General features: G+C 36.5%; 1 protein-coding gene across 3 annotated transcripts in view; it reads left to right on the forward strand.

Moving 5' to 3' along the window:
- The window catches only part of LOC146131918 (tenascin-X-like), an 88,318-nt gene that overhangs the window by 38,430 nt on the left and 22,583 nt on the right, over window positions 1-27,305 (forward strand). For 2 of the 3 annotated variants that reach the window (XM_083397489.1, XM_083397490.1), the window contains exons 40-64: window positions 543-680; window positions 895-1,053; window positions 2,274-2,408; window positions 4,681-4,773; window positions 5,134-5,295; window positions 6,657-6,791; window positions 7,088-7,456; window positions 8,374-8,508; window positions 9,198-9,305; window positions 10,508-10,667; window positions 11,974-12,069; window positions 12,663-12,805; window positions 13,674-13,807; window positions 14,229-14,363; window positions 15,146-15,331; window positions 16,256-16,422; window positions 17,646-17,821; window positions 18,793-18,982; window positions 19,397-19,582; window positions 20,995-21,113; window positions 22,595-22,741; window positions 23,249-23,336; window positions 24,004-24,183; window positions 25,059-25,177; window positions 26,518-26,692. In XM_083397489.1, coding sequence (XP_083253615.1) covers window positions 543-680; window positions 895-1,053; window positions 2,274-2,408; window positions 4,681-4,773; window positions 5,134-5,295; window positions 6,657-6,791; window positions 7,088-7,456; window positions 8,374-8,508; window positions 9,198-9,305; window positions 10,508-10,667; window positions 11,974-12,069; window positions 12,663-12,805; window positions 13,674-13,807; window positions 14,229-14,363; window positions 15,146-15,331; window positions 16,256-16,422; window positions 17,646-17,821; window positions 18,793-18,982; window positions 19,397-19,582; window positions 20,995-21,113; window positions 22,595-22,741; window positions 23,249-23,336; window positions 24,004-24,183; window positions 25,059-25,177; window positions 26,518-26,692 — 3,835 coding nt within the window. The remainder of the gene's footprint in view (window positions 1-542; window positions 681-894; window positions 1,054-2,273; window positions 2,409-4,680; window positions 4,774-5,133; window positions 5,296-6,656; window positions 6,792-7,087; window positions 7,457-8,373; window positions 8,509-9,197; window positions 9,306-10,507; window positions 10,668-11,973; window positions 12,070-12,662; window positions 12,806-13,673; window positions 13,808-14,228; window positions 14,364-15,145; window positions 15,332-16,255; window positions 16,423-17,645; window positions 17,822-18,792; window positions 18,983-19,396; window positions 19,583-20,994; window positions 21,114-22,594; window positions 22,742-23,248; window positions 23,337-24,003; window positions 24,184-25,058; window positions 25,178-26,517; window positions 26,693-27,305) is intronic. The other variant, XM_083397491.1, reaches the window with a different exon arrangement.

The raw sequence follows: 27,305 nt of genomic DNA on the forward strand, positions 1-27,305 counted from the left end.
CATTATGACAAAATCTTGCTGTGATTAAAATAAAATCCCAAAATTGTCAAGCGAGGAAACATTTGTTAAGATATAACAGAAACATCTAACGGAAGTGTTAAACGTCTTTATACTACAAAACTTAAGGCCAAACAGCAAATGAGATAGAGAGCGATGTTCAAGTGAAGATAGAACACAAAGCAACCACAAAAATGTAATATTTATATCCATATTTTACCCCGGTAACGGCAAAAACGTTGAAGAAAAGAGGAAACGTTTGAAAAAAAGAGTGGAAACAAGATCTTTCCTTCTTGTCAAATATTCCAGCTGAACTTTATTATTTTCATCATCTAAATTTGCAATGATTGTGAAAATGAATAAAGAGTTGTTTTCAAAACGATCAAAATGATAGCTAATTTCTGGGCTTTGGTATTCTTACTACGTCTTCCTAAAACCTCCAACCATTATACTCCAAAGTTATTCTTTAAAAAAAGTTGTTCCATTACTTTTCGTATTTTTTTCGGATTTCTTTTTAATCACGTCGACTTTGTAATGTGATTTAGACCCGGGACACCGTTAATTCGAGAAACGAGATTCTGCTCACCCAGCTGATTCCATCGACAAGATACAGGATCCTTGTGAAGGCGGTGAAGAACAACATAGACTCGCAGCCCGTTACGGAATACTTCGTCACCAAGAGGGTAAAAATCACTTTTTTTGTTCGGCTTTGCTGTTATTTGGTTATAATTGATAAACATTTTCCACGAAAAAGATATAATTTAATAAAAATTTTCCACAAAAATGTTATAATTTAATAAAAAAAATCCAAGAAATGGTTAAAAATGACAAAACAATTTTTTTTTTTCGGAGAAAAAATATCCGATCTGCAAAGTATTAAGTCCGATATTTTTACAGCTTCCGTCTGACGTGGAGTCCATCACCCCTAGCAACCTGCGGACTACTGACGTCAGACCCACCCAAGCCACCGTAGAGTGGGACCAACCAAGTAACCTCGACGGGGTGTCGCGATACGTGCTCGAATATCGAATTGATAATCCCTTCCAGCCCTACATTGTAAGTGATATATATATACAAAAACTATTGGACTTGTTTACAATACTAAAAGTTTTGAAACTTTGAGTTTTTTTGTTTCTAAGTGAAATGTAAATATATAAAGGCGTATCTTTTGGAATCCAACCCATTTGCAGCAGGTTTCTGCTTGTCGATCACTGCTCTGCGTAGATAAAAAAAGTAAAACTCAAAGTGAAACACAGAATCAGACATTTTTAAATGGGTTTTTAAAACTTTGAGTTTTTTGTTGTTTGTAAGTGAGATGTATATAAGGGTGTATCTTTATGGAATCCGAAACCGTTGGCAGCATGTTTCTGCTTGTCAATCATTGTTTTTGTTTTGTTTGTAAGTAGTCGATATTGTGCGGTGATTGTCAAACTACAGGTTCTTCACAATTTTTTGGGCTAGTTTTGACGCAGTTGTTGATTTTGCGTGACCCCCTATAGCAAAAAATAACCTAAAAATCACGCATTGGTAAGGTTTTCTTTAAAAAGACACTTGAATGCCAAATATCATGTTGTTGTTCCGTTGTTTTATCGTCAGTTGATTTAATGTGGTATTTTTTTCTCTTATTTTAGTATTCATAAAAAAATGTCGTAAATTATTATTTTCTTAAATAATAATTTAAAACATTAGTTTGGTCATTATGCGAGAATTTAATTGTCGCAGTTAGTTCTAAATAAAAAAAAAATGCAAAAAAACACAAAGCAAGACACAAGAAAATCTGTAAAAGGTTGAAGACATATATCGATGTCGTGCGTTTTTACACTGCCTAAAGTGCACTTAAGTCAAGTCATAATCAAGTCATTGTCTTAAGTCATTACCACACTTGTTTTAAATGATTAAGAATTGGAACACAAAACTAGATACAAGAAAATCGGTAAAGACATATATCGATGTCGTACATTTTTACAGTGCCTAAAGTACACTTAAATCAAGTCATGATCAAGTCATTGTCTTAAGTCATTACCACACTTGTTTTAAATGATTAAGAATTGGAACACAAAACTAGATACAAGAAAATCGGTAAAGACATATATCGATGTCGTGCGTTTTTACAGTGCCTAAAGTACACTTAAATCAAGTCATGATCAAGTCATTTTCTTAAGTCATTACCACACTTGTTTTAAATGGTAAAGAATTACAAAGCAAAACCAGACAATCTCCCAAACGGAGTCGTACGTTTTTGGAGTCGATTTTAACTCGACATTTCATTTCAACAGCGGAAGACCATTCATTCCTCCAACACTCACTCTGTCCTGACCCGGCTTCAACCGGGAACCACCTACACCGTTAAACTGTCCCCGATCAAGGGAGGAAGAAAAATACCCGACGCCATCAACGCCACTTTCACAACGGTTCGTGTCATTTTTTTCAAGTTTTTTTAAACGGGGTGTGGTGATTTTGTCGCGCTTTTCTGTATTGTGTCCTTTGATGGGCGGAAACAGCTTAATCACAAACAAACAGAAGTCATTATCTGTTGTGATTGCGTAGACTCACACCCAGGCTGGCAGAATCTTGCCAGCCTTCTGGTGACAAGCATTTTGGGCGAAAATTCTGTGGTTTTTGGTCGCGCCCCTAAACTTAAATGATGTGTTCGCCAAAGGAATGTATGAACCTTGCCATGTTTTGGCGATAAACAAGGCTATTAATAATAAAATTAGACAAGAAAACGTAGCGCCGAAGGCGCAAAAAATTTTGTGACATGAAGTCATTAACAAATACATAAGGGACATGTGAAGGTACAACCTGGGGCCTGGGGATGTACGTACATGTCTGCTTTTCTTGCTTTAAAAGTGTTACATAGATAAGCTGTTTTCAGGCAAACTTGTGTGAAAACGTGCTGCTCAAAACCAGATTAAAAAGCACGAAAAAATATTCTTTGGCTAAATTTCCAATTTATATTGCTCAAAATAATGATATTTATAATAAAATGTAATAGAAATTGTCACAGTCACATTGCAACGTGCCCCATAGTATGCATATTACCTTTGGGATAGATTTGTTGAAAACAAAGACACATAAACGTAAAAAAACCAGGCTAAAGATTTTTGCATTTGCATAATTAAACAACCAAAAATATACTTTAGGCCTTAGGGGGAGAAGCATAGCCTGGTACATCCTTAATATGCCGATGCGAATGTTATACCTGTACATTTAACAGAAATGGGGAATTCAACTCAATATACAGGAAATCAACTAAATATAGCAGTACTTGCCAATTCAAAGTAAAACTGCCAACACGTAACAATTGTATGATCAAAAATGTGTACTTTTTAAAATAATAAACAGTCTATATGCCTTACACTGGCTTTTTCTCACTTCACACTACCTTAACTTTTTTCAAAATGACACAACAAAATTAATTTCTGCCCATTGTAGTGTGTAATGTTATTACTTATTACATATTTCCGCTTTTCAAAAATATATGTGATTAAATATGTGTGGAAACAACCACAAGGTATTTTGAAAATTGGATGTTGAAAAAAACTTCAAAAAAAAAACTTCCGAAAAAAAAAGAAAAATTTTTTTTTTTTTTTTTTTTTTAAATTTTTCTTTTTTACTTGAATTTTTTTTTTGTACCAATTTCTTCAGTTTTCTGGCTGATTCTTTGGCCGACATAGTCGCCAAGTCGCCAGCATTCTGCCATACTGCTCACACCACTAATCAACACTCAATTTACTGTTTCCTATGTTTAAATTGATTTAGGCTGATTTTAATGTGCTGAATCCAAAAATAACATTGGTTTTGCTTTATTAGGTCAAATTTTTTTACCTTCAACATTTATTTTATTTATTTTTTTCTATTCAAAAGTGTTTAACACTTTTCAATTGATTCAGAATGATTTTGGTGTGAGGAAATTAAAAACAAGAATGACTTTCTTTTTTTGAGTTTTTCATTTTTAGATTCTGAACATATCACATTTTTTTCCCTTTTTTGAAGGTTAAAAGTAATAAAAGACTCATTAGTATATGTAAGCAACTAATAACAAGCTATAGTGCAATAGCTAGGGCTCCTTGATGCTTGAATTACAAACACAAAGTGAGGATGAAACACGATCAAAATCACCTGGACCAACAGACGAGTTAAAGCACATGAGTACGAGGAAAGCATGTAACAGTTGTAAGTGTTCAAAATGGCACCTACTTCGGTATGGGCTTGGATATTTCTACAACGTCACAGCCATTATGCTCCAAAATTTATCAACAACCTTTTGCCATTTTTTTTCTTGCAGTCATCGCTATTACTGGTATACTTTTGAACATTTCGAAAATCTCTATATTCATTAAAATCGTCAACATTAATAAAGAGATATTTGAAGCGTTAAAAAACTGAGCATTTCTGTATGGACTTTGATATATTCTTTCTACGTCCTATTACAACCTCCAACCATTATGCTTCAAAACTTATCAACAACATTTTGCCAATCTTTCTTTCTCGCAGCCATCGCGCCATTACTAATATACTATTGAACATTTCGAATATCTGTTTATTCATTAAAATGGTCAAAGTGAGTAAAGAAATATGCAAATCTTCAAAATCCTAAGCACTTCTGTATGGGATTTATATCTTTACTACGTCCTACTACAACATCAAATCATTATTTTACACAATGTTCCTTTCTTACAGCCATCCCGCCAATACGAGCCAGTTCCTCCTGAGGAAACAACAGCAGCTCCACAGCAACAGCAACCCACTACAATGGTAACAACGCCACAGCAAGTGAGAGAGGTTTTTATAAGAAGTGCATCGGGAACCTTGGCGGGGTTAACAAAAATCAGTCGACCCAGGGTTTTAATGCAAGATTGGGCAAAAATTGTCCATTTATATTTTGGTCGAAATGGCGGGATCGCAGTTGCATAATGCATACGTTTGCAATGTGCATTATTTTTGGCGCAGTATTTCACAAAAATGTACAAGAAAATCGTTTCATTTGTTAAAAATGCATAATTTAACAAAATATTCCCAAGTAAAAGAGAAAATTTAATAAAATTCTTTCCACTGAAAAGAGAAAATATTTTTTATTAGGAAAAACATTATTTTTTTCCGAACTACAAAATATTAAGTCAGATCTTCCAACAGCCTTCGACTGACGTGGATTCCATCACCCCTAGCAACCTGCGGACTACTGACGTCAGACCCACGCAAGCCACCGTCGAATGGGACCAACCAAGTAACATCGAGGGGGTGTCGCGATACGTGTTCGAGTACCAGGAATACGACAAGCCCCTCTTGCCCTTCATTGTAAGTGTTTTATATATATACATAAAAGAGAGTATTTTTTATGGAACCCAAAACCATTGGCAGCAGGTTTCTGCTTGTCGACCACTTTCCCGCGTTTATAAAAACAATATAAAAGTCAAGTCATTTAAATCAAGTCAGTACAAAACTGGTTTTAATTGATAAAAAATTGCAAAACTAAATTATACATCTAATAAACGATATAAAGGGTAAAGACCTAGAACGATATACTAATTGAAGACCTATATCAGGAGTGACCAGCCAGAGACCAATCGTCGCATTGGTTACCTGGTTAACCGCACAGAGCCCCAGAGACCAATCGTTGCATTGGTTACCTGGTTAACCGCACAGAGCCCCAGAGACCAATCGTCGCATTGGTTACCTGGTTAACCGCACAGAGCCACAACTTATACATAAATATCACCCTGTTTCTTTCTCACGTACGCAAGTACCTTCGCTTAGCTAGATTTATTTGAAATGTTGCACACTAACAGTATTGCGTGAGCTACATTGAGGGATTTTTATTCACACTGAAGGACTTCCCAAGTAAATGCCACCTCTCTGTCAAACTTTCCAAACCTGTTGACTTGATTTTACAAATAAGCAGAGCAGGGATGGATCCCGTAATTTTGTTTAAGGAGGAGGGTAAAAACTTAACGTTATAACATGAGGCTCGTTTGAAATTAGGCAACGAAAAATACAGCGCATTTATTAAGACATACCGTATACTGTAAAAGATAAACGAGTTTAGCGCGAAGCGCGTAAGTTTTTTTTCACTAAATATTGAAACCTAAATACAACTTGTACGTTAGAGCCGCATGAAACTGGTTGAAAAGTCTCATGTTGGCCATCCCTAATCTATATCATTGATCTAAACTTAAATTTAAACCCGCTATTTGGGAATGTTTTGAAATTGTATTTTTGGAAGAGTCGCCTATGAGTCAATTGGATTTTAGCGAAGCCAAATGGTTAAAAATAACAAATGCCACTATAGACACACAAAAAATGATTTTACCTCGCATAAGATAACCTTTTTACGCAATATATGCCGTAAGCACTTCTCTTTTTTATTCTTTTTGTCTTTCTATCGCGACTTGTCCTTATCGAGTGTGACGTCATGTTTTGTCTGTGCGGTACAGCTTGATGTTTTGTTTTTAAACTTTCTACTTAACCTATACTGATTTCGCATGTTTTTGACTTTTTTATTAACTTTATTATTACTTTGTATATTATGTATTTTACTTTACTTTTAGGAACTGACGATGCCAGTATGGCGAAATATATATTCCTTTAAAAAATGTCTGATCCTGATTTTACTCTTGAGTTTTATTGTCTATATCAATGACTTACATTTTCAACAACAGCGGAAGAACCTTCTTTATTCCACGACCCATTCGGTCCTTACCCGCCTTCGCCCGGCAACCACCTACATCGTTAAACTCACCCCCATTGGCCGCGGAAGACAAAGACCCGAAACTCTCGTCACCTATTTCTCAACGGTCGGTCAATTTGTAGAGTGTTTTTAAACGGATTGGGGCGATTTTTGTGGCGTTCTTGAAATGGTCTCTTTAATGGCGGATTTAGAATTCGGAATCGCAATAAAAATTTTTGCAGTAAAATACAATGTTGGAATTTTTCCAAAAATACCTTGCAGGTTGCGATTTGGATTTCTGTATCTCAATCGTTTTTTTACGTATTTAATTCTTTAATTGGAATTCTGATTGTTTTCACACGATCTCATTATAACGCTCAACAAAACTTATCAACACCCTTTTGTCAATGTTCCTTCTTACAGCCATCGCGCCAATACGAGCCCGTTCCTGTCGAGGAGACAACAGCAGCTCCACAGCAACAGCAACCCTCTACAATGGTAACAACGTCACAGCAAGTAATAGAGTCAACAACGGCACCAGCTCCCATCATAAGGCCTTCAATGCCGACCATTCTAAGTCGACCTGCAAGCAGTGCGCCTCAACCGCTCGAGCCCGCCCCTAGGGAAATGACGACGAGTGAACCGCAGCCGCTAGAGGGACCCCGAGGCCTGGTTGTGGACCGAAGAGGAGTAAAGGATGCTGACGTGAGGTGGAACCCGGTGGTTGACGAGGACATCGACGGGTTTATCGTCGAGTACGAGCCCACCTTTAACCGACACGGAGTTCCCAAGGTTAGGAGGATTTACGGATTTCTTGTGTCGTAATTTGGAGTAAATACAGCTGTATAGAGTTAAAAACGCGACCAACACATTTCTTCTGTAAGCAAGATTTAAAACCGAGTTAAGCACGCGACTAACAGATTCGTCCCCTCAAAAATCAAGATTTAACTGTTGCATTTTACTGATTCAAAATACTGATGATTCTCCTAAAATAATGATCCTAACATCGAAACAAATTGATTTTGGGTTTCTAAGTTTTGTTCTTCGTTTAATCCCAATTACCTGATGTACTTTAAAAACCTTAACCATTCGCATTCAAGCAAACTCTTTGATTTGAAAGATATTGCTTTCCTTTAATAATAAGAGCTATAATAATAAATTGCAAAGCCAAAAGGACCAGCGCCCTAGTTTGTTGGATTACAACAACAACTTACAGCAGGGCGGAACGCAAACTAGAGATCCTTATTTTTCAAATAAAACACTTGAAAGGCAGAGCTACCAAGTCAAACAATTACACTATCTTCTAGGTATTGACAGAAAAAAACCTTTAAACTCGTAAACAAAAGTCGTGATTGGTTTCTAGAAAACATGTGAAACAACTGAAATCAAAAAAGCTGAAGATACTGGTTTAAAAGCTAAGGAAATAACGATTTTAAATTTAGTTAGAAAATTGAGCTATAATAAAAAAATCGCCTTTGCGCCTGAATCTCTCAATATCTACTTACTTCAATAGCAAATTTTAACGATATATTTTATGCTTATTTACACATGTTTTCATATTGTTTCCGAGGGTTAGGGTGCAGGTTAGTGTTTGGGTGGGTTGAGCGGTATTTTTAAATAATAATACTTGACCCAACCCACCTCCCAAATTTTTTCAATGCTTAAATTATCGTGGTTATAATACAAAATTTTGCCTAACTCCTTTCCAGACCGTCCAACTTCCAAGCACGGCCACCGAGGCCAACCTGCCAGACCTGGTTCCTGGAACCGAATACCAAGTGCGCGTTTATACCACTAGAGGGGGCCAGCAATCACCCCCCACCGAAGCAACGTTCATCAGCGAGGTGATTCCCCTTTCGTATGCAAATTAATAAAGTGTTCGTAAAGTGCTACCGTCGTCTTTTCGGTTTTGAAAATATTTCCGCTTTTTTGCAAATCATAAACACGCTTGTCAGACTCCCGTACTTGGAAAACACAAGATAGAATGAATGAATATACTGTTGCTGCCAGGCATTGCATTATTGTAAAATTGTTCTACCAACATTATTTTTACTTAATGTACTGATTTTGATACCCTTAACAGGAAATCTTCATCAGGGTAATGATATTGCAACTGGGAGAAAAAGCGTATTTCGCAATTATGTTTTTTATAGCAGTCATGTTATTCAGTCATGATTTTTTTTACATATATACCAGTCATGTTTTTTCGCCCAGTTGCAATATCATTCGGTGATGAAGATTTCCTGTTAGGGTTACCAAAACGTCGGTACATTTATTAAAACAAAATATTTGCGAGGAGAACAATTTTCCTGTTAATACAATGCCAGGCAGCAACAGTATATTCATTTTGCTCAATTGCAATATCATTGTCCTGGTGAAGATTTCCTGTTAAGGTTATCAAATCTTTGGTTCACTTATAATTTGCTGGAAGAACAATTTTACAACTGATAAGATAGTATGTAAAAAAAAACGCTAACAAAACGTCCTTATTAAACATATTTGACATCCAACTAACAATTCGTTTTCTTTTCAGCTTGATTCACCCACCAATGTTCGGGCAATCCCCCAAGACGATCGCATTGTGATCACTTGGGAAAACCCCGAAGGCAATATCACCGGAACACGGTTGGAATACAAGAAGGTTGGAAATACGCTCCAAAGTAGAAAATGCTAAAACAAATACTAAACTTCTGAATTCAATTTTTAAACTTTCTGTGTTACTGATTAATATTATATGACTTGTTGGCAAAACATATTAGTTTTTTAAAATGACAAAATTATATACTTGATAAACATGGGAAATACGCCCAAATGGAAAATAGCTGAAACAAATGATAGATTTTTAATTTTAATTCTTTAACTTTCTGCGTTGCTAATAAAATCAATCATTGGCAAAACATATCGTATTTTAAATATGGAAAAAAGAAAGTTAGGAACGGACTATACTTCTAAGAGTTATTGTAAACGTGAAAAAAATGACCTGTTTGGAGAAAGGGCTCTGAATATCAAATCCTTTGCCGCTTAAAAATTTATAAAACTCGGCTTACGATACGGCGGTATTTTTTCGTTTAGTTTGATTTTCTATTTTTTTTTTCAGTATTTGTTTTACGCTATGCAGCATGCTTGAACGTTTTCCTACACAAAAACCTACTAACATAAAACTTTGAAAGGAAAAGTCCTTGCTTTCAGGCTAATAGATCAGCGGCAGTTTATAAAAAACAAGAAAATGTGTATATCCATCGTTTTACAAATGTTCCAATTTTAGATAGTTATGCGTAAAGCATGGGTAGCTAACTTTAAAATTAAAAAAATATTTATTGGAAGCGTTAAAAAATGTCGCCTGCTTATGTATTGGCTTTGACATGCACGAAAAACGTAAACTTTGATAAAGTTAGGAACAGACTAAACTTCAAAAAGAAATTGTAAACGTGAAAACGTGACATATTTAGAGTAAGAGCCCTAAATACCGGATCCGATTTGCGGTTTTGGAGTATTTATATCATGGTATGCAGCATGCTTGAACGTACACAACAAACCTACCATCAAAAAACTGAAATTTAAAAGGAAAAATCCTTGCTTTAAAGGCTAATAGATTCGTGGCAGTTAGACGTTAGATAGTTAGAAGTATGTTAGAAACGGTATTTTTTTGAAAACGAAAAACAAAATCGAAACACTTTTTTTTTTTTAAACAAAAATAAATTCAAATAGTTTATTTTTTTTTAAAACGAAAAAAAAAATTCGAAAAGTTTTTTTTAAAAAACGAAAAAACGTCTTTCCGTAATTTATTACTGTAAAATAAAATTCTGTTTTAAAAACGATTTCTTTTTTTTCTGCTTTCTGCAGCCCGACCAAAGATGGCGAACGCGCATTTTCTCTCCTGACGTCACGCAATACGTCATGCCCCTCTCGCCCGACGACTACCAGTATCGGGTGAGGGTAACCACCATCGGCAAGACGATAGAATCGCTCCCGACCGAAGTAACGATTGTGGTGAAAACCCCAAGTACGTCATACGTATAGCGATAAGTCGACGGTATGACCAAGTGAACAAGTCACTTGTATACCTGAGAAGTTTTGCGATAGACGCACCATTTGTGTTTGTGTGTGTGTGTGTGTGTAGCATTTTGAAATGACTTAAGTCCCAGTCAAGGTATTTGTGATATAACTTAAGTTCAAGTTATATCTTCAAAAATTAACGAGTTATTTTCCAGTCTATAAGTCATCTTAGTCATCTCCAAGTCAAATTAGTAATATCAAAATAAAACAATAAACCATTAAAATTAGTAAACCCACACGATTATGAGCAATAAGCCAACTTAAAATGCCCCCCCAAAAATGTAGCATTCTAATTGATTCAAGAGCAAAACTTAAGATAAAAAGCTCAAATTCATAAAATAAGGTTAAATGAAAACACTTGTTTTAAACGCAAGTCGTTTGACTCAATGACTTAAGTCCAAGTCAACTAATTTTACCAGAACGACTGAAGTCAAGTCAAGTAATTTAATAGCAATGACTTCAGTGCACTTAAGTCAAGTTATCGTTGACTTAAGTCATTACAACACTGTGTCTGTGTGTATTACGAAACTATGATTGCGAGGCAACCAATATAAAGCTGTTTACCCAGAGACATTCTAACTTAAAATTCTAGCGAAATTTTAGCTGTTAAAATCCCAGATTTCTAAATTACCGTTGTTATAAGAAAAAACGCACCTTTTGTTTGACCGGAATCTGTTAAACTTAATAAAATGCAAAGTTGTTTGAACTGATTTTTTCAAACGCCATAATTCTCATTTATTCAACCTGTTTTGATTTAACAGTCTACAATGCATCTGTATCAACAAAAAAGGAGTTTGTTGCAAACTTCAGGTATTAAACAATAGACCATTGATAGTTTGTTTGGTAGGTAAAATTGTGGCCAAACTTGATGATTGCTATATGTTTTTGCTACATATTGTAGTTGCCACCATATCAAATAAAACACGAGTTTGTTGAGGACTTTAGGATTCAAACAAAAAAAGCACTGACAGTTTATTTCGGAGTTAAAAGTGTTGCCAAACTTAAATTGTTGATACACGATATTTGCTACGATTTGTTGACTTCAACGGGGGAAACAAATATACACTAAAACTGAAAACAAGTGTCACTATTGAAAATTGTTTGGTTAAGTTGACGATCTCTACAATATGTCAACAGTGCAACTTGTTTTCAGTTTTTGAATAAGATAAATACGGCCATAACCCAAGATAAACATACACCATTGGCTTTTCGTTACACTTGCAATAAAACCAAGCTTGTGTTCGTGGTTGCAGAAGAAGATGACATCATCGGATCACCACTGGAGGTTGATGACGTCACGGATATGGATGCCTACATTGTGATCGACGATCATGTCGTGCCAGAAACAGGTGTGTATTTATCAGTTAGTATTCTTTATAGTTTTTTTTTCAAACATGTTTACAAAAAAATAAGTCGCAATTAAAGTCATTAGTCAAGTCAAATCTTTGCCATAAAAAGCCAAATTTTTTGAGTAATAAATTCACCACTTTCAAGCAATGTTTTGCAGTTTAATTATCCGGAAAAACAACAAATCGGGAAAGTAAACTTATTTACGTCGAAAATTTGCCCAAAACACTGCACAAGTCAAGTCATTAAATTAAAACATTCCAGCTTTTCCAACTATTATTTTCCCCATCTTCATTTAAATGTAGTTCAACCAAGTCATGTATTTCGGCCGTAATGCATACTCAAGAAATTTTCATTCTTACTCAATAACTTTTCATTCCGTTATATTTCACGGCATTTCCCTTTCATCGAGGCAAAATCAGCAATGGTGTCGTCCACGTCTCAAAATATATATTTTAATAGGTAACATTTTCTCTACAACTTTTTAGAGACAATCTTAATCTCTTTGTTTAAACTTTTAATTTCACTGCGGGCCATTGCAACTCCAATTAAACAACAACTATCTTCTTTAAAACATTACTTTCTCCCGTTCAAGGCTGGATCCTGCGTATTGAAGACGAAGAAGGAATAGTGGGGAATCCCCTGCTGATGCCGGGCAGTGCCACCAGCTATCCACTGACCAACCTGAAGCCCGGACACCGCTACAAAGTCAAGGCACTGCACAAGAACGGAACAGAGGTATGGGAAGTATATGAAAACTTTTGTGTCGAACTTTGAGTCGCAGTTGGTTTAGGAAACTTGTGTTTGAAAACTATTTGCTCGCCAAACTCTTAGGGAAGTGATTCTTAACCGGTATGCCAATAAATTGCTTATTGGTGTATCTTGATACAAATCTTGGTGTATCTTGATACAATTCAATGTATAATGAGAACGTATGTCTTTTTAGTCATTACCGCTTGAAATATGCGTTTACTAAAGTCCCAAGTAGTGCTTTCCAACCGGGGTGTCGTATCTCATGTTTAATGGTGCCCAGATAACTGTTGGTTTATTTAAGACGAATTGTGCTCTTTGATACGCCTATTAATACAAATATCGTGTACGTGCACTGGAATAAAGGATATTTACCTACAATGTTCACAGGTGGCTGCAAACTATTTATCTTTCTTGAATGGTGGCTTAAGCCACAAAGTTAAAGATCACCGCACTGTTAATTGAATTAGTTCCTGTAGGATAAACCATCGTTAGATAAAAACTCCAACAAATTGGTTACAGCAAACCTAAATAACATTTTTTGCACAAATAATACTTATACGCATATCTGCAATTTGGCTTTTCTCAAGTCGCCCTGATTTCAGTACACACGTCACACTTTTTTAAGTTTTCCTAGTCTTACCGGAATTCCTAAACATTACACTGAAATTCCTCGCAGACATAATCGTTCGATCAGTGATGCAAGCAAGGCAGGTTAGAAAAACAACTGACCTGTAGTGAGGTTGCAACTCAAGACCTCATACCTCATATGGACCGTATACTAAACAGACTTGTCCGATCTTTTCATGCCTGTTTGTATTTTTTACAAGCAATTAAAAACACTATTTTCTTTCAGATCGCCAAAAAAGATTTCACGACCAAAGCTGACAAGCCGAAGCACATCGGGGCACCCGACGTTACGCCAACCAGTGTGACTCTAACCTGGGAAGAGCCAGACTCGCCCATTGACGGATACACGATCAAATACAGGTGAGAGTCAATCTCAAAAAACTAATTACACAAAACTATTTCATAAAAAGCTATTTCACGCGAACCAAGTAAATCAAACGGCGTGGTTCCCCATTGCTTGCGTAATCAATGGCACCGCGCGTTTGCTCATTATTACGTCACAGTGCGAAGGGTTGCGTAGGGCGAGTGTGGCGAGAGCAGACAAGCTGGTTCGCAGATCTGCGGGTGAAGAGTGGGTTTAAACTGTTGGTGCTATAGGTTGTATGTTTATGCTGGAATTCATTAGTACTCAATCATATCCTATTTTTGGCCTCGGCACATGGGTGGAGAAACACTATTCTATGAAGTAACGTCCCAAAAATATCGACGACACACTAATCATATATAACCCTGATTTCATGCATGTTGAAAACGTGCTTGTAGCCAATTTATTTGTCTTTAGACCTGTCGGTAGCCAAGCCGATTGGGAGGAGGTGCATTTGAATCCTGACGTCACGGGTCATACCCTCACCCACCTGACCCCCCAGACCCCCTACGAGGTCGACATCGCCCCCACCTACGAAGACAAGGTCACAGAGTAAGTGGCTCTCTAAATTAAATTGTTAGATTTTTAAGGTTGATTTTTCGTGTTTTTCAGATATGAAACGATAGGCTATACAAGGAGTTCTTAAACTTTTTTTTACCCGGAAATCGAAATCCTTATTGCAGAAATTATAACTTTGACGTGGCATATTATCTTTTTTATTTTCAGGCCACGTTATTTGATACTCAGGCCTAAAATTTACATTTTGTCTTAGTCCAGGATCGCACTTGTTTTCTTAAATTGTTTTTGCTTGACACTAGCTTACAGATTTTGCCAAATTAACCGATAAGCGTCGCAAATCGCCATGGCGGGGAATCGAGCCCAGTACCGAAGACTTTTGGCCTGAGAGCTCAACTGCCTAACTATTAAAACCAGCTTTCTTCAAATCATTAAGTTTAAAGTTCCCGGCCACACAGATCGTTCAAGGAATCGAACCCTGTACCGAAGAATCTCGACTTGACATCTTTGCCACCTAACAAATACAAAGTCAGGTTAGCACAAGATTCCATGACAGCAAGTATTAGAGTTCCCGGCCAGACAGTTTGTTCCTCCAGCCGGGAATCGAACCCGGTTCCTAAAATTCTCGACAGCTTAGCCACTTCGCAAATGAAAAGTCAGGGTAACACGATCTTCCATTAAAGCGTTAAGTTTAAAGTCCACGGTTGCACAGTGTGTTGTTCTAGTGGGGATCGAACCCTGTACCGAAGATTCCCGACCTCAACAAATTCACTCAGGCACATTTCGGTTAAAGCAATCTCCCCTCTCTTTTGTTGCAGTGAGAAGAAAAAGGCCGGCGTTTCCTCCGTGTTCCGCTTCGCCACTCCTGCAAGCGAGGAGGAGGAGCCCACTCCCTCTCCTCTTCTCCCACGAGCTCCATCGAGAGTTCGTTTCAGCAGCGTGTCACCGACCAGCATCAGTGTACGATGGGTGCCTTCGGACGACACCGACGTCGATTATAACAAGTGGGTTTATTGAATATACTGTTGCTACCAGGCATAGAGTATATACTACTAAACAGTGTTGTAAACAAGTCATGAAATGACTCAAGTCCCAATGAAGTCATTTGTAAAATAACTAGCTCTTTTCAAATAATATCAGAATCAAGTCCTACTCAAGTCTAGCAAATCAACTTCAAGTCAATTCCTTGCCATATAAATAAAACATTCAACTTTTAAAATTGGTAAACTCGTATGATTATGAGCAATAACTCAAATAAAAAATATAACATATCGGCCCAGCCAACAAATTGCTTTACGTTCGCAATATGAAAAATTGTCCAATGAAAACATTTCATTTTAACCCAAGTCAAAGTATACCAGAAAGAAGCTCTTCACATACCTATTTATTTTACCGGACGTTCGGGCTGCCTATAACAAACTAGGTAGCTTAAAAGCACTATAGTCAAAAAGGTCGACTAAATCGACATCATCTTAAGAAGTTTCGATACACACTTGTATCATCATCAGTTAATGTGACTGAATTGCGTTCCAGCCTTTACAGGTGAGGTTTGAATATATTTCAGTGACGTTAATTGATGTAATGGATGATTATTCAAGAGCGTATCGAAACATCTTTATTGCGATGACGTCGGTTTAGCCGAAGATTTTTGCTTTTCGATTTGTTTTCAATCACCGTTTATTACATTTGAACAGTGTGTTATTAAAAACCTGCCTATACAGGATGATTTTATCGTGAATGCAACAACGCTCAACATCACGCACAGTACAACGAGACACAAAAGGCAATAAAAATGCTCCTCAATACAGTGGCTCTTTATTAAACTGTACTGAACTTAAAATGCGGCTGGCAAGCAAAGTAACTTTTTATCTATTGAGTTTTCATGGTGAGCCGTTAACCTTTCCTTACCGAAGCTTGGCACATTACAGAGTCCTGTTGAAACTGACCAGCGACGGCAGCCGAGTGGTGTCAAGCAACATCCCAACTTCCTACGCCATCTTCAGCCAACTGAAGCCCGACACCTACTACGACGTAGAGGTCACTGCTGTGAGGGGAGACCAGGAAAGTAGGCCTGCTACTGGGAGGGTATTTACAGGTCGGTATTAAAATTAAACCGTATATGCTCGCTGTAGGAAAGACCGATACTAGAAATTGTATTACGATTAGAGATCGACCGATATCACTTTTCTTTACCGATACCCGATACCCGATTTTTTACAATTTTGTCAACCGATATTCGATACCGATTTTTTATTTACGTAGGAAATGTTAAAAACTTGAATTTATCAAAATAAAATCCAAATAATGTTTTCGTTTATATACCTTTATTAATTATTAAACTATTGTTTTGCATATTAACTTGGTGTGATGCAATACACCATTTTTTTTCCTCAAAAAATGGGTAAATTGTTTGTTGTACAGGAAAAATTATATCATATTTTCGTACTAAAATATCGGCCAAAGTATCGGCCTACATTTACCGATATCGATATATCGGTAGGAGGCAAATATCGGCCGATATTATCGGTAAACCGGTAATTATCGGTCTATCTCTAATTACGATACCGATACCCGATATTCTGGACAATTATCGCAACCCGATACGATACCAATGACGTCATAACCATCGTCAACAAGCAAAACAGTAGAAATTGGGTATTTACAGGTCGACTGAAACTAAAGTCTATGCTCGCTGTAGGAAAGTCCGATGCTACAAATTTATTCCGATACCGAATATTCTGGACAAAAAATATCGCGATCCGATACAAAATGACGTCATTACTATTGTCAAACAAGCAAAATGGATGAAACTAAAACATGTGAAGGATTTTTTTTAGCATCGAAACGTCTGACATTTTTTTATCGGTATTCGCCCGATCCTATGGTGGTATCGATAAAAAAAAATTAATTGCTTGGGGCGTTTTCAATTTTAGCTAGCCGTTGTCGAAATACTTTTAATTTTTAACAAGTAAAACTCATAGTTAAAAACATGACTCATAGTTAAAAACATGAGCTGTTATATACGCGTCAGCGGAGCAGTGATCGACTGGCTAAAACCTGACGCCGATGGTTTTGGATTCTATAAAGATACACCCTATTGTCTAATTTTTAAAATGCGCTTCATAATATTACTAGTAATGGAAGAAGTAAAGGCGCCTACAAAAATACGAATCTTGGATTGCTTAAATCTTGATGATTATAGGTAATCGTTTTAATTTACGATCGCACCACAATACACCATATACTGAAATGCCATTACATAGTAGCTCCGAAACAGGTTTAAATTAAAATAAAAACTCTAAACTCTGACGTCAACAGGAGCGAACGCCCCTCATGACCTGACCATCGACGATACGACACCGAATGGCGTCACGCTGTCATGGCAACCAGAACCTGGCAACTCGCTGGTAACCGGCTACACGGTGAAGGTCCGCAAACAAGACTCGAACCAACCGCCTACTACAACTGTGTACCCAGCCAACACAACAACTGCGGTAAGGTCTTCCTTATTTACAAATAGTACACGTAAAGCCTTCGAAGACAAACCGAATCTGTCGATCTATGATGCAATCAAGGCAGACTGGAAAAACAACTAGCCAACTTGTTTCTTGACTCGCTACTCGGTTACCCATAGTACGAAAGATATAATCACATACGTGGACTGTACAACAATCTAGTCCTTCTAAAGTCACTTGTTAATCAACGATAACGACTTACTTATCAATAGTACATTGCAAACCATCGCAGACTAGCCGAGTCTGTCGATCAATGATGTGAGGCGAGAGAAACAACTAGCCTAAAGTGAGGTTCGAACTCACGACCTCCGGCCATACCGGTACCGTCGCTCTACCAACTGAGCTACAAAGGCTCAGAGGGGAGCGAGGCGAGAAACAACCATACGCCAATGCTTGCTGCATTCTGTTAGTACAAGCAACTTCACATTAAAGGGGATCTGCAGTACAATGTCATCATTCAATGAACGATACACACATTTGTGTTCAACAACTGTGATCTATTCCTTCTGAAGCTGCTGACCAACGGTAACGACTTCCTCATCACTAGTTCTCTTGTCGAGAACTCAACACAAATTGTCGCTATTTTGTGCAACTGATTATCCTGTTAAGAATAAGACAAATACGGCCATTTACAAAGATTACTCTTTATCCCTATCTCTCTATGTTGAAAATGAATAAAGAGTTATTCGAAACGTTCAAAATGCTGCCAACTTCTGTATGGGCTTTGATATTCTTACTACGTCTAACTACAACCTACAACCATTATCTTATGAGTTATTCGAAACGTTCGAAATAATACCAACTTCTGTATGGGCTTTCATATTCTTACTACGTCATACTTTCACCTCGAGCCATTATGCTCCAAATAAGGAATTTACATTTAGCATATCCAAAATTACTAATAAAATTTAAACTATTCTTTCCTTATACCGAACGTTTTATTCTCGCAGACTCTTGGCCATTTGAGCCCGGGAACCCCCTATGAGGTCTCGGTGACGTCAAACATCGATTACGTCACAACGACGCCGGTGACGACACGATTCGAGACGACCGTCCCGGATGTGAGAAACGTGAGGTTTGGCGAGATCACTGAGAACAACATCCCTGTGATGTGGGATCAACCGGATTCTGACGTTCATGGTAAGAGATGCACGACGAATTGCTTTTTGTGTTTATTATTATTATTTTTTGTTAATTCAATTATTAAATGGCTTGAAAAAATCTAAAATTTTGCTTATTTTTTTTCGCGTAAAAATTTTGGTATTTTTATTTTTACGCTTTCAAAAATGTTTATTTATTTTTTATTTTTTTAGTATTTTAATGCATTTAGCCTTTTATTTTTAAAGCCCTCCTGAAATTCCACCAAAACGTTTTTGCTTTACCCTAAATGAAGAACTCGAATGTGTAAACCTAAAAAACAATGCTTTTTTAAACCTTGGAAAATATATTTTAAGTTCCAGGCAATACTGCGCAATTGATACAAAAAAAACATTGTTTTGCAGTAAAATAGGCTTTACGGCAAAATTACAAGCTTCATTTTATCCGTTGCCACAGAGTATCTCATCGACTACTGGGTGGTGGGCAACCCCGATGCCCAGCGCGTCCGGATCAGAGAGGACACGAATGTGACCTTGGACAACCTCGTGCCAGACACCAGCTACACGATCGCAATCCACTCGGTGCACAACAGAAGGCTGAGCAATGGAATCAGGGTCGTGCAAGCCACAAACCATGATCTTGGTAGGCAATTTTTGATTGAAACCAAAAACAAAACGAAAATTTTCGTAGTATTACAAAAAATCGGAAATTTTCAAAGTCAAGCTCAGTGCTAGACTTTGAGAACAAGTTGTTGGATTTTGTGTCTGACATTTCCAAAGTTGTTCTTCCAGCAAAGATTTTTTATTAAATGTACATTGTCCTGATGAAGATTTCCTGTATAGGTTATCGAAACGTCGTTACATTTATTAAAAGTCATTTCGAAGTCTTGTGTACAAAATCGGTCACGTCTATGACTTTGTTTGCGTTTGACGTTTTTTATGTTTAAATTGCCAAGTAAAAAGTCGAAAGAAATGACTAACAAAAAAAATGTTGTTGGGCGCACGAAGAGGAAAATATATCATTGTGATTTTCGGGAGTATCTTTCCGGCAAAGCAAACATCGCGTTTGTGAAGCCTAGTTTTAATTAATAACTGTTACTTGATCGTTTATGAAATAATGGGGATCGCTTTAGACGGCCGTTGTCCATTTAGAAAGTATCAGATATTTGAATCGGAAAAATACAGAAAATTACCAGATAACGCTCATTGCATAATCGAACCTTACATTTCCGCTATTTTCACTTGGATAACAAAATTTGTTTTTCCGGAAAGTTAAACCGTTGGTTTCAAAATAAAACTCTAAAGTATTTGTAAACCTTACAACTAGAATAAACAGATATAACACAAAAATTTAGGTTATGAAATATGTGTAAAATACATTTAACTGTTTTTTATATCATTTCTAACCGTTTGGGTTTTCTAATTTTGGAACTATAATCTTGCACTGAATATGTGATATTGAACATCACCTTGACCCTTGCAAGATAAATGTCGACCTTAATTCCTAATCAGCAGCAGCAAAATAGTGTCTTATCTAAATTGCTAGCGTTGCTAGATTGTTCTGCTATTTGCAACTAATGTTTTGATTTTTACCGACTGAAATAGACCATCGGAATATATCGAGATAAAAATAGAAGCATCGGACATCCATTGAATAGAATACATCACTTTATTCTCAGTGTCAATTGGCTTCAATATGGTTTACGTTTTTTCTCGAAATACCGCTTATCTGTATAAAATTTAACTCACAGCGTATATGTCAGCCCTTTAACAGCCAATGTATACGCAATCGTGAACAAGTAGATCGACATCATCTTGATTAAGACGTTTTGATACGAACTTGTATCATATTCAGTTAATATAATGTCAATCCACCTTTTTTGGCTTTGAAATTCATTATCAAGCTACAATACAGATCCGTGTACAGTACACTGTAAGTGTAAGTGTACTGTACAGTGTATAACCATTTACCAAGTTACAAGCATTGCTATCAAACTAAAACACAAAAGTATCTGTGAACCTAATAACAGCCAACGTCTGCCTTGCAATCGTCAGGTGCACCGTTAAACGTAGTAGCCGAAGACGTAAGCGACACGACGATGTACGTTTACTGGCAACCGTTCGACGAGACCTACCGACACAAGATCACTATCTACTCGCCAAATCGACGACCGGTGAGTTCTGGATTAACAGGAGCGGAGGTTCTTCAACTTTTTTTACCGCAGCCCCCTAAAAATATTTTTGCTTCGTGCGGACCAGTGTAGACAAGGAATTTTAGAGATGACGTCATGAATTGACGTCAAAATACAAGTAGACTTCAAAAATCTCATGTTTCTGGTTCAAAAATGTAAAAGCGTAATGGAGCACATACATGCTGTTCAAAACATTCTATTTTTAATCCAACAATTTTCTTTAAAAAATATGATTTTTTCAAATATAAACTAAAATTTCAATTAGTGTTTAATGGGCCCCCTAAAACTAGTCCACCTAACCCCAAGGGGTCAATGGATCCCAGTTGAAGAACCGCTGACCTAGAGTTTCACAGCTAAGAAATAAGCGTTCATGTAAATATGACACCGGAAGCCTTCTACAGACTATTTATTTCTTCACTCATATTTCTCAACCTTGATTCAGTTAGTTAGTCTGTTTAAGGCTTATGGCGTATACGTAAGTCGTACCCTTGGTCAAAAGCGACTTCGTTGGTCAAAGGGCTAGATTTTAGTTTTTCTACACGCATGTGTAATGTATTTTTCATTCTTGTAAATTGAAGACTGAAAGCCTTCTACAAACTAATAATTTCTTCACTCACATATGTGAATCTTTAATTCGGTTAGTCTGTCGAAGGTTTTCGGTGTACTGTAATACGTATGCCGTTCTCCTTGGTCAAAAGCGACTTCAATGTGTTTGTGCATTTAAATCTTGTGAATAGTTTACAGATAAACAAACCAATCTATACATATCATAATTGAAACTGTGTTTAGGCGTTAAACGTTTAGTCTTTAAAATGTTTTATAAAAACAAAAACTAAATCAGTTTATGTAGTTCTTTTTCATGGTTAAGCAAAACACGTTTAACTTATCAAACTGCCATCTTAAGTATTGTAACAAACTAGTATTCTAGTGTTAACACATTGGTTTAAAGTCAAATAAATAACCGAATACACGAGTATGGTGGCACGTTTCAAATTACTATTACAAAGTTAAAAACCTGTAAGCACAGATTAGCAACAGTCTCCAATTTAAATAAATTTCTTGATACATAAATAGTAACTTCCGTACAGTAACACTTATCAGCAATTACCGAAAGTATGGTTGTCTTAAATCTTACAACAAGTCTAACACCAAGCATTCAGCAACTGCTGTATCTCGCTCTAATTCCTTAATTAAACCTTAAAGTATCATCCGAACTTCATAACTTAGCAAAAAGCTGTTTTGCTGTAATCTAATGCTTCCAAACCATATGACAAAAGCAGTCCTTTAGCTACTGCTAAACTTGAAATAAATAAAACAGAAATAAACTGTTTTAACGCCTACGCAAACTCAAATTGCACCCTTAGCAATCCATAATAATCAATCACAGCTGTACTTTCACGAATTTAACTGAATTTAACGCAACAGAAAAAACAAGCATTACCGTAAATTGATTTCCTTTGTAGAACGGTCGAGTCTCGCATATTGTGGAGCCTGGGGTAAACAGCTACGACGTCCATGACCTTCGACCTTCCACCGATTACAACGTCATCGTCAGCTCACTGGCGCCACATAGTGACTCGATGAGGAACGCCGCACCAATCCGTGTCACTGTAAGTCGTTTCAAAATGTCAACGAAAGTAAGAGAAAAATTTTAATGTCTTAAATGACTTTTTAGACGGTTAGCAATTCAGTCTGCGAAGTAGATTTCATTTTAGTTTAAATCCACTAAATTTATTACTTAATAAGCATTGTAAAAATAGAACCAATTCAAGTCCACCCTATAATCAATAGTAAAATAAAACAAAAATTTCCCTAAAACGCATTGTAACAGTCAAAATTTCTAAATCACTTTTGTTGCCAAAAATATCTTTTTTTCTTACATAGCAAACGTTTTCAAAAAGGCAGAAATCTGTCTGCGTAATGGACTATAAGTCATATTGACTAGGCTAACTATAAAGATAAGAGTATCAGTTGTTCATAATTTATGTTCCAGTATATAGCACTCCTAAATATGTCTCCTAACTATGTTTTGCTGATTAAACACTATATACTTGTGTAGTTATGTCTATATTTCAGCTGGTACTTATGGTTTTTAATATACCACGTTTCTCATGCAGACCAAACCCAAGACCCCTACCAGGTTGCAAGTTGTCCGTAGGGGCCCAACTAGCCTGGTTATCGAGTGGCGACCAGTCGGAACTCGTGGTAAGTATTCGAAGCGGTTTGAGAGCGTACAGAACAAACCAATGCCAAAGTAAAAGCGTCCTTTATTTAATTTAACAGCGTAGTGGAAGCAAACGAGTTATAAAAATGAACTTCGAAAAGAAGAGATATGGCCGTATTTTTTAACGTGCGTTTTGGTCAAATCCATGTAACTTTACTCCAGCCCAGAAAAAGTTTAATTATCTATTTAACCTTCGTTGAACTTTTGTTCCACATATTCGAAAATCTAGATTTGCATCTTAAAGCTAGCTCCTTCTTTTCATTGTCACTCATGTAAAAAAAATATTATTTAAAAGACAGTTCAGTTTCAAAAATGGCAACTTAATACAGAAACAACCTTATTTATTTATACTAAAATAACCTTATCTATTCGACTAAAGGTCTTTTATTGCCTAAAAACCTCATGCGACTTTAAACTTTTACGCAGACGCAGCCACTAAATACAGAATCAACCTTATTTATATATATAAGTAATATAACCTTATATATTCCACTACATGTATTTTAAGGCGCAAAAATCTCAAATAGCTTGAGATTTTTACACAGACGAAGCCATTGAATTCAGAAAGTACTGAAGCATCCTTTTCTATTCGACCAAATCGTCTTTTTAGTTCTATAAATATTCCAATGGCTTAAAATTGTCACGCAGAATACGTAGTGACGTACGTGCCAGAAATAGGCGGTCAGCCTGGAATGATTACGACCACTAACAACAACGCAACACTGACGAACCTGCAACCCAACACTATGTACGTGCTCACTGTCCAGTCAGTGGGCAGGGACAACGTACGCAGCAGTCCGGCGGTCAAGAGTGCCTGGACAGACGAAGGTAGGTGGAGTTAAGTTTCGCCTCAAACGGTTACTGATATTATTAGGAATGCCTGATAATTGGGGCCGATACTTTGTTGTAGTATCGGTACACGTCCGATACATGGGTTTATATCGATACCAAAATAATTTTCGCATTACAGTCGTGTTTTAAGATCCGAGGTAGATTTTTTAATTTAAATGGTAAACTTCTGAGATAGTATTTTATTAAAGATCTAATAGGTTTGTAACCAAACCAAATTTAGGCCAAATACTCTGGAAATCTTTAGCATTGCACTTATCAATTGGATCAATTTCACTTATTTGACCATACTGAGTTATGACGTCATTTAGTATCGGCTCGAAACGCGATAGTTTTTTGTCAAATATTTTAAGTTTCAGTATCGAAACAAAATATCAATTGTCGGTCATCCCTGGATTATATCAGGCGGTGAAAATAGTTTTGAGTATTTGTAAAAGTAATTCGAATGAATCTATTAGTTATATATTTATCCGAATATGGTCTCAAAAGTATTGGTAACGCATTTTAAGATACTGTTAATGCTTTTAATAGCGAAATATATTCATCATATAACATCCAAACAAACGGATTTTTACTTTACAAAGTTTTGTAACTTGGGAGCATAACGGTTTGAGGTTTTAGTAAGACGTAATAAAAATATCAAAGCCCAAACAGAAGTAGGTATCATTTTGAACGTTTCGAAAAAATCACACATATTGATGTTGAAAATGAATAAAGAGTTATTCGAAACGTTCAAAATGATACCTATCTTTGTATGGGCTTTGATATTCTTATTACGTTTTGTAACTTAATTTTTTACATTTTAAGCTACAAAACATCAATATTTTGAGCTACATTGCATTTTTGTCGTACAGCCGTCCCGCTTTCAATGCCTGAAAATATCAACGTGGAACGAGCGCCAACTCGTGGTGATAATGATGGTTACCAGATCACATGGACTCTTCCCCAAGGAGCGCCCGACCTCGCATATAACGTGAGATCTCGTTTGGCCACCTTTGTTGAAACTGATTTAAACTTTTGGCTTTTATTTTTTGTGTTTCATACATGTGCAAGGTTTATATAATCTGTTCCTACTAGGCATAATATTAATCGAAAACAGCTCTGATAATTGTATTTGTTAACCGAGGTTTCGGCAACCTATTCAAGTCGCCTTCTTCAGGGTGAATGACGCCGAACGCTCGTATAATGATTGGAAACAATTTATTTTATTTTATTTGTTCTTACTCTGTAAATTTATTGTAAATTATTAACCTCTCAAATGAAGACATTTGAAGAATGACAAGGCACACCGTTTCCTCATACAAGTATTGTGGATTTCGTTCGGGTTGTTAATTTAGATCCTTATCAGTTTTGCTAAATTACGTTTTATTACAAGTTTTTTTTTCCCAATTATAAAGCACGTTCTAAAAAGGATGTATAATTACCAAAAAACCTCTTGGTTTATTTAACCTAGTGTTTCTCAACCTTTTCACACATAACGCGTTGCCAGCTTTAACGGCAAATTTCTCGCTTCTAACCGAAATCGTCAAAGTTGAAATATTTCAACTTTCCGCAACCGAAAGCGTTTTTAAAAAACGTTTTACGTTAACGCTAGACGCGTCTGGTGTGAACCAGCCTTAAGTGTAACAGCGGATCTTTAGCCACCCAATTCTCTTCGCTGAAATTTTTGTAAGCGAACAGAGTATAAAAAAACTAGCATTAAAGAGTTGAAATTTATTTGATATGACCCGTTTCGTTGTATTTCTTCCGCATTGTTTCAAATTTTGCAGTAAACTTGCTCAAAATTAGTCAAGAAATCTAACGATATAAAACTGCTGCAGTCGGCTATCCAGTATCTAACCAAATTAACGGCGACCTATATTTGGGTCGCGACCCTAAGGATGAGAAACACTTATTTAACATTTGAACCGTACTTCCAGCGGCAAAAAATAACCAAAAACACCCGAAGACACTCCGGCGCTCTTTCACTATTGTACGTAAAAATTAATAAAAAAAAAATTTCTTCAAATGCCTTATACCACAACGCATATTGTTTGGGTTAGGGTGCGGGTTAGCGTTTGGTTGAGGGTGGGTCAAGTTATTATTAATGATAAACATAATATTACTTGACCCACCCTCACCCAAACGCTAACCCGCACCCTAACCCAAACAATATGCGTTGTGGTATGCGGTATTATTTTGTTTTGTTTTTTGCATAACTTTTCACGTACATAAGTGAAAGAGCGCCGACATTCCTAACCGATTTTCTGTCCTGGCTATTTTAAACAGGCGCAAACTTATTTATTAGACTTACCTAGAGCCTTGTATTTCCAGATATCCTACTCTCCAGTTTCCAACATAAACGACGTCACGTATGTCGTATCCCGTCCCGGTTCAACATCACGCAATATTCCAAACCTCCAACCAGGCGTGGAGTATGTCGTGCGAATAGTACCGGTCGGTGAATCCCCGACCTCCGACAACACCATTGAGAGAATTTTCACAACAGGTGGGTGCATTGCTATATAGACTACTATGCACTTGCAAAGTTTACATAGGAATTCTCTGCTAAAAAACAACATGATTAAACGTAGCTTTCATAGGTTATTCAGAATAAAACATGCACTTTTACCAAAGATAGTACTCGCAGTTGTGAGTGTGATTGTGGGTGTAAAGGATTGTGGACTAATTTCATTAAGGATTATACCTGCATTTTAAGTTCTCTGTAATGAGTCTTTTCTGCATTTCAACCCACTTCTGACCCAACTTTCGACAAAATTAGTGAAGTAAACCTTAATCCTTATTTCAAACACTTGCCATTTACTAAATGTTGCAACCAAAATAAATAAAATACATCTAAATAAAGAAAACCAAACATAGAAAAATTCTACTTATCTAACAGCCTAAATTATTACCACACATCATTTTGGGCTCTGGATATCTTTAGTTTAAAACTCAAAAACATCCAGTTAATATTGAGAACAACAAAAGCTGTTTAAAATCAACTATCATTCTCATGTTTACAAAACATTAACGATAATAACTGGCTGCCGCGATATAAAAAGGTATTTCATGGTAACTGAAATGGCAAACTTCCATATAAAACGCGTTTCGATTATCAA

This window comes from Ascidiella aspersa, chromosome 9 (assembly GCF_963924565.1).
Source record: "Ascidiella aspersa chromosome 9, kaAscAspe10.2, whole genome shotgun sequence".
Lineage (NCBI taxonomy): Eukaryota > Metazoa > Chordata > Ascidiacea > Phlebobranchia > Ascidiidae > Ascidiella > Ascidiella aspersa.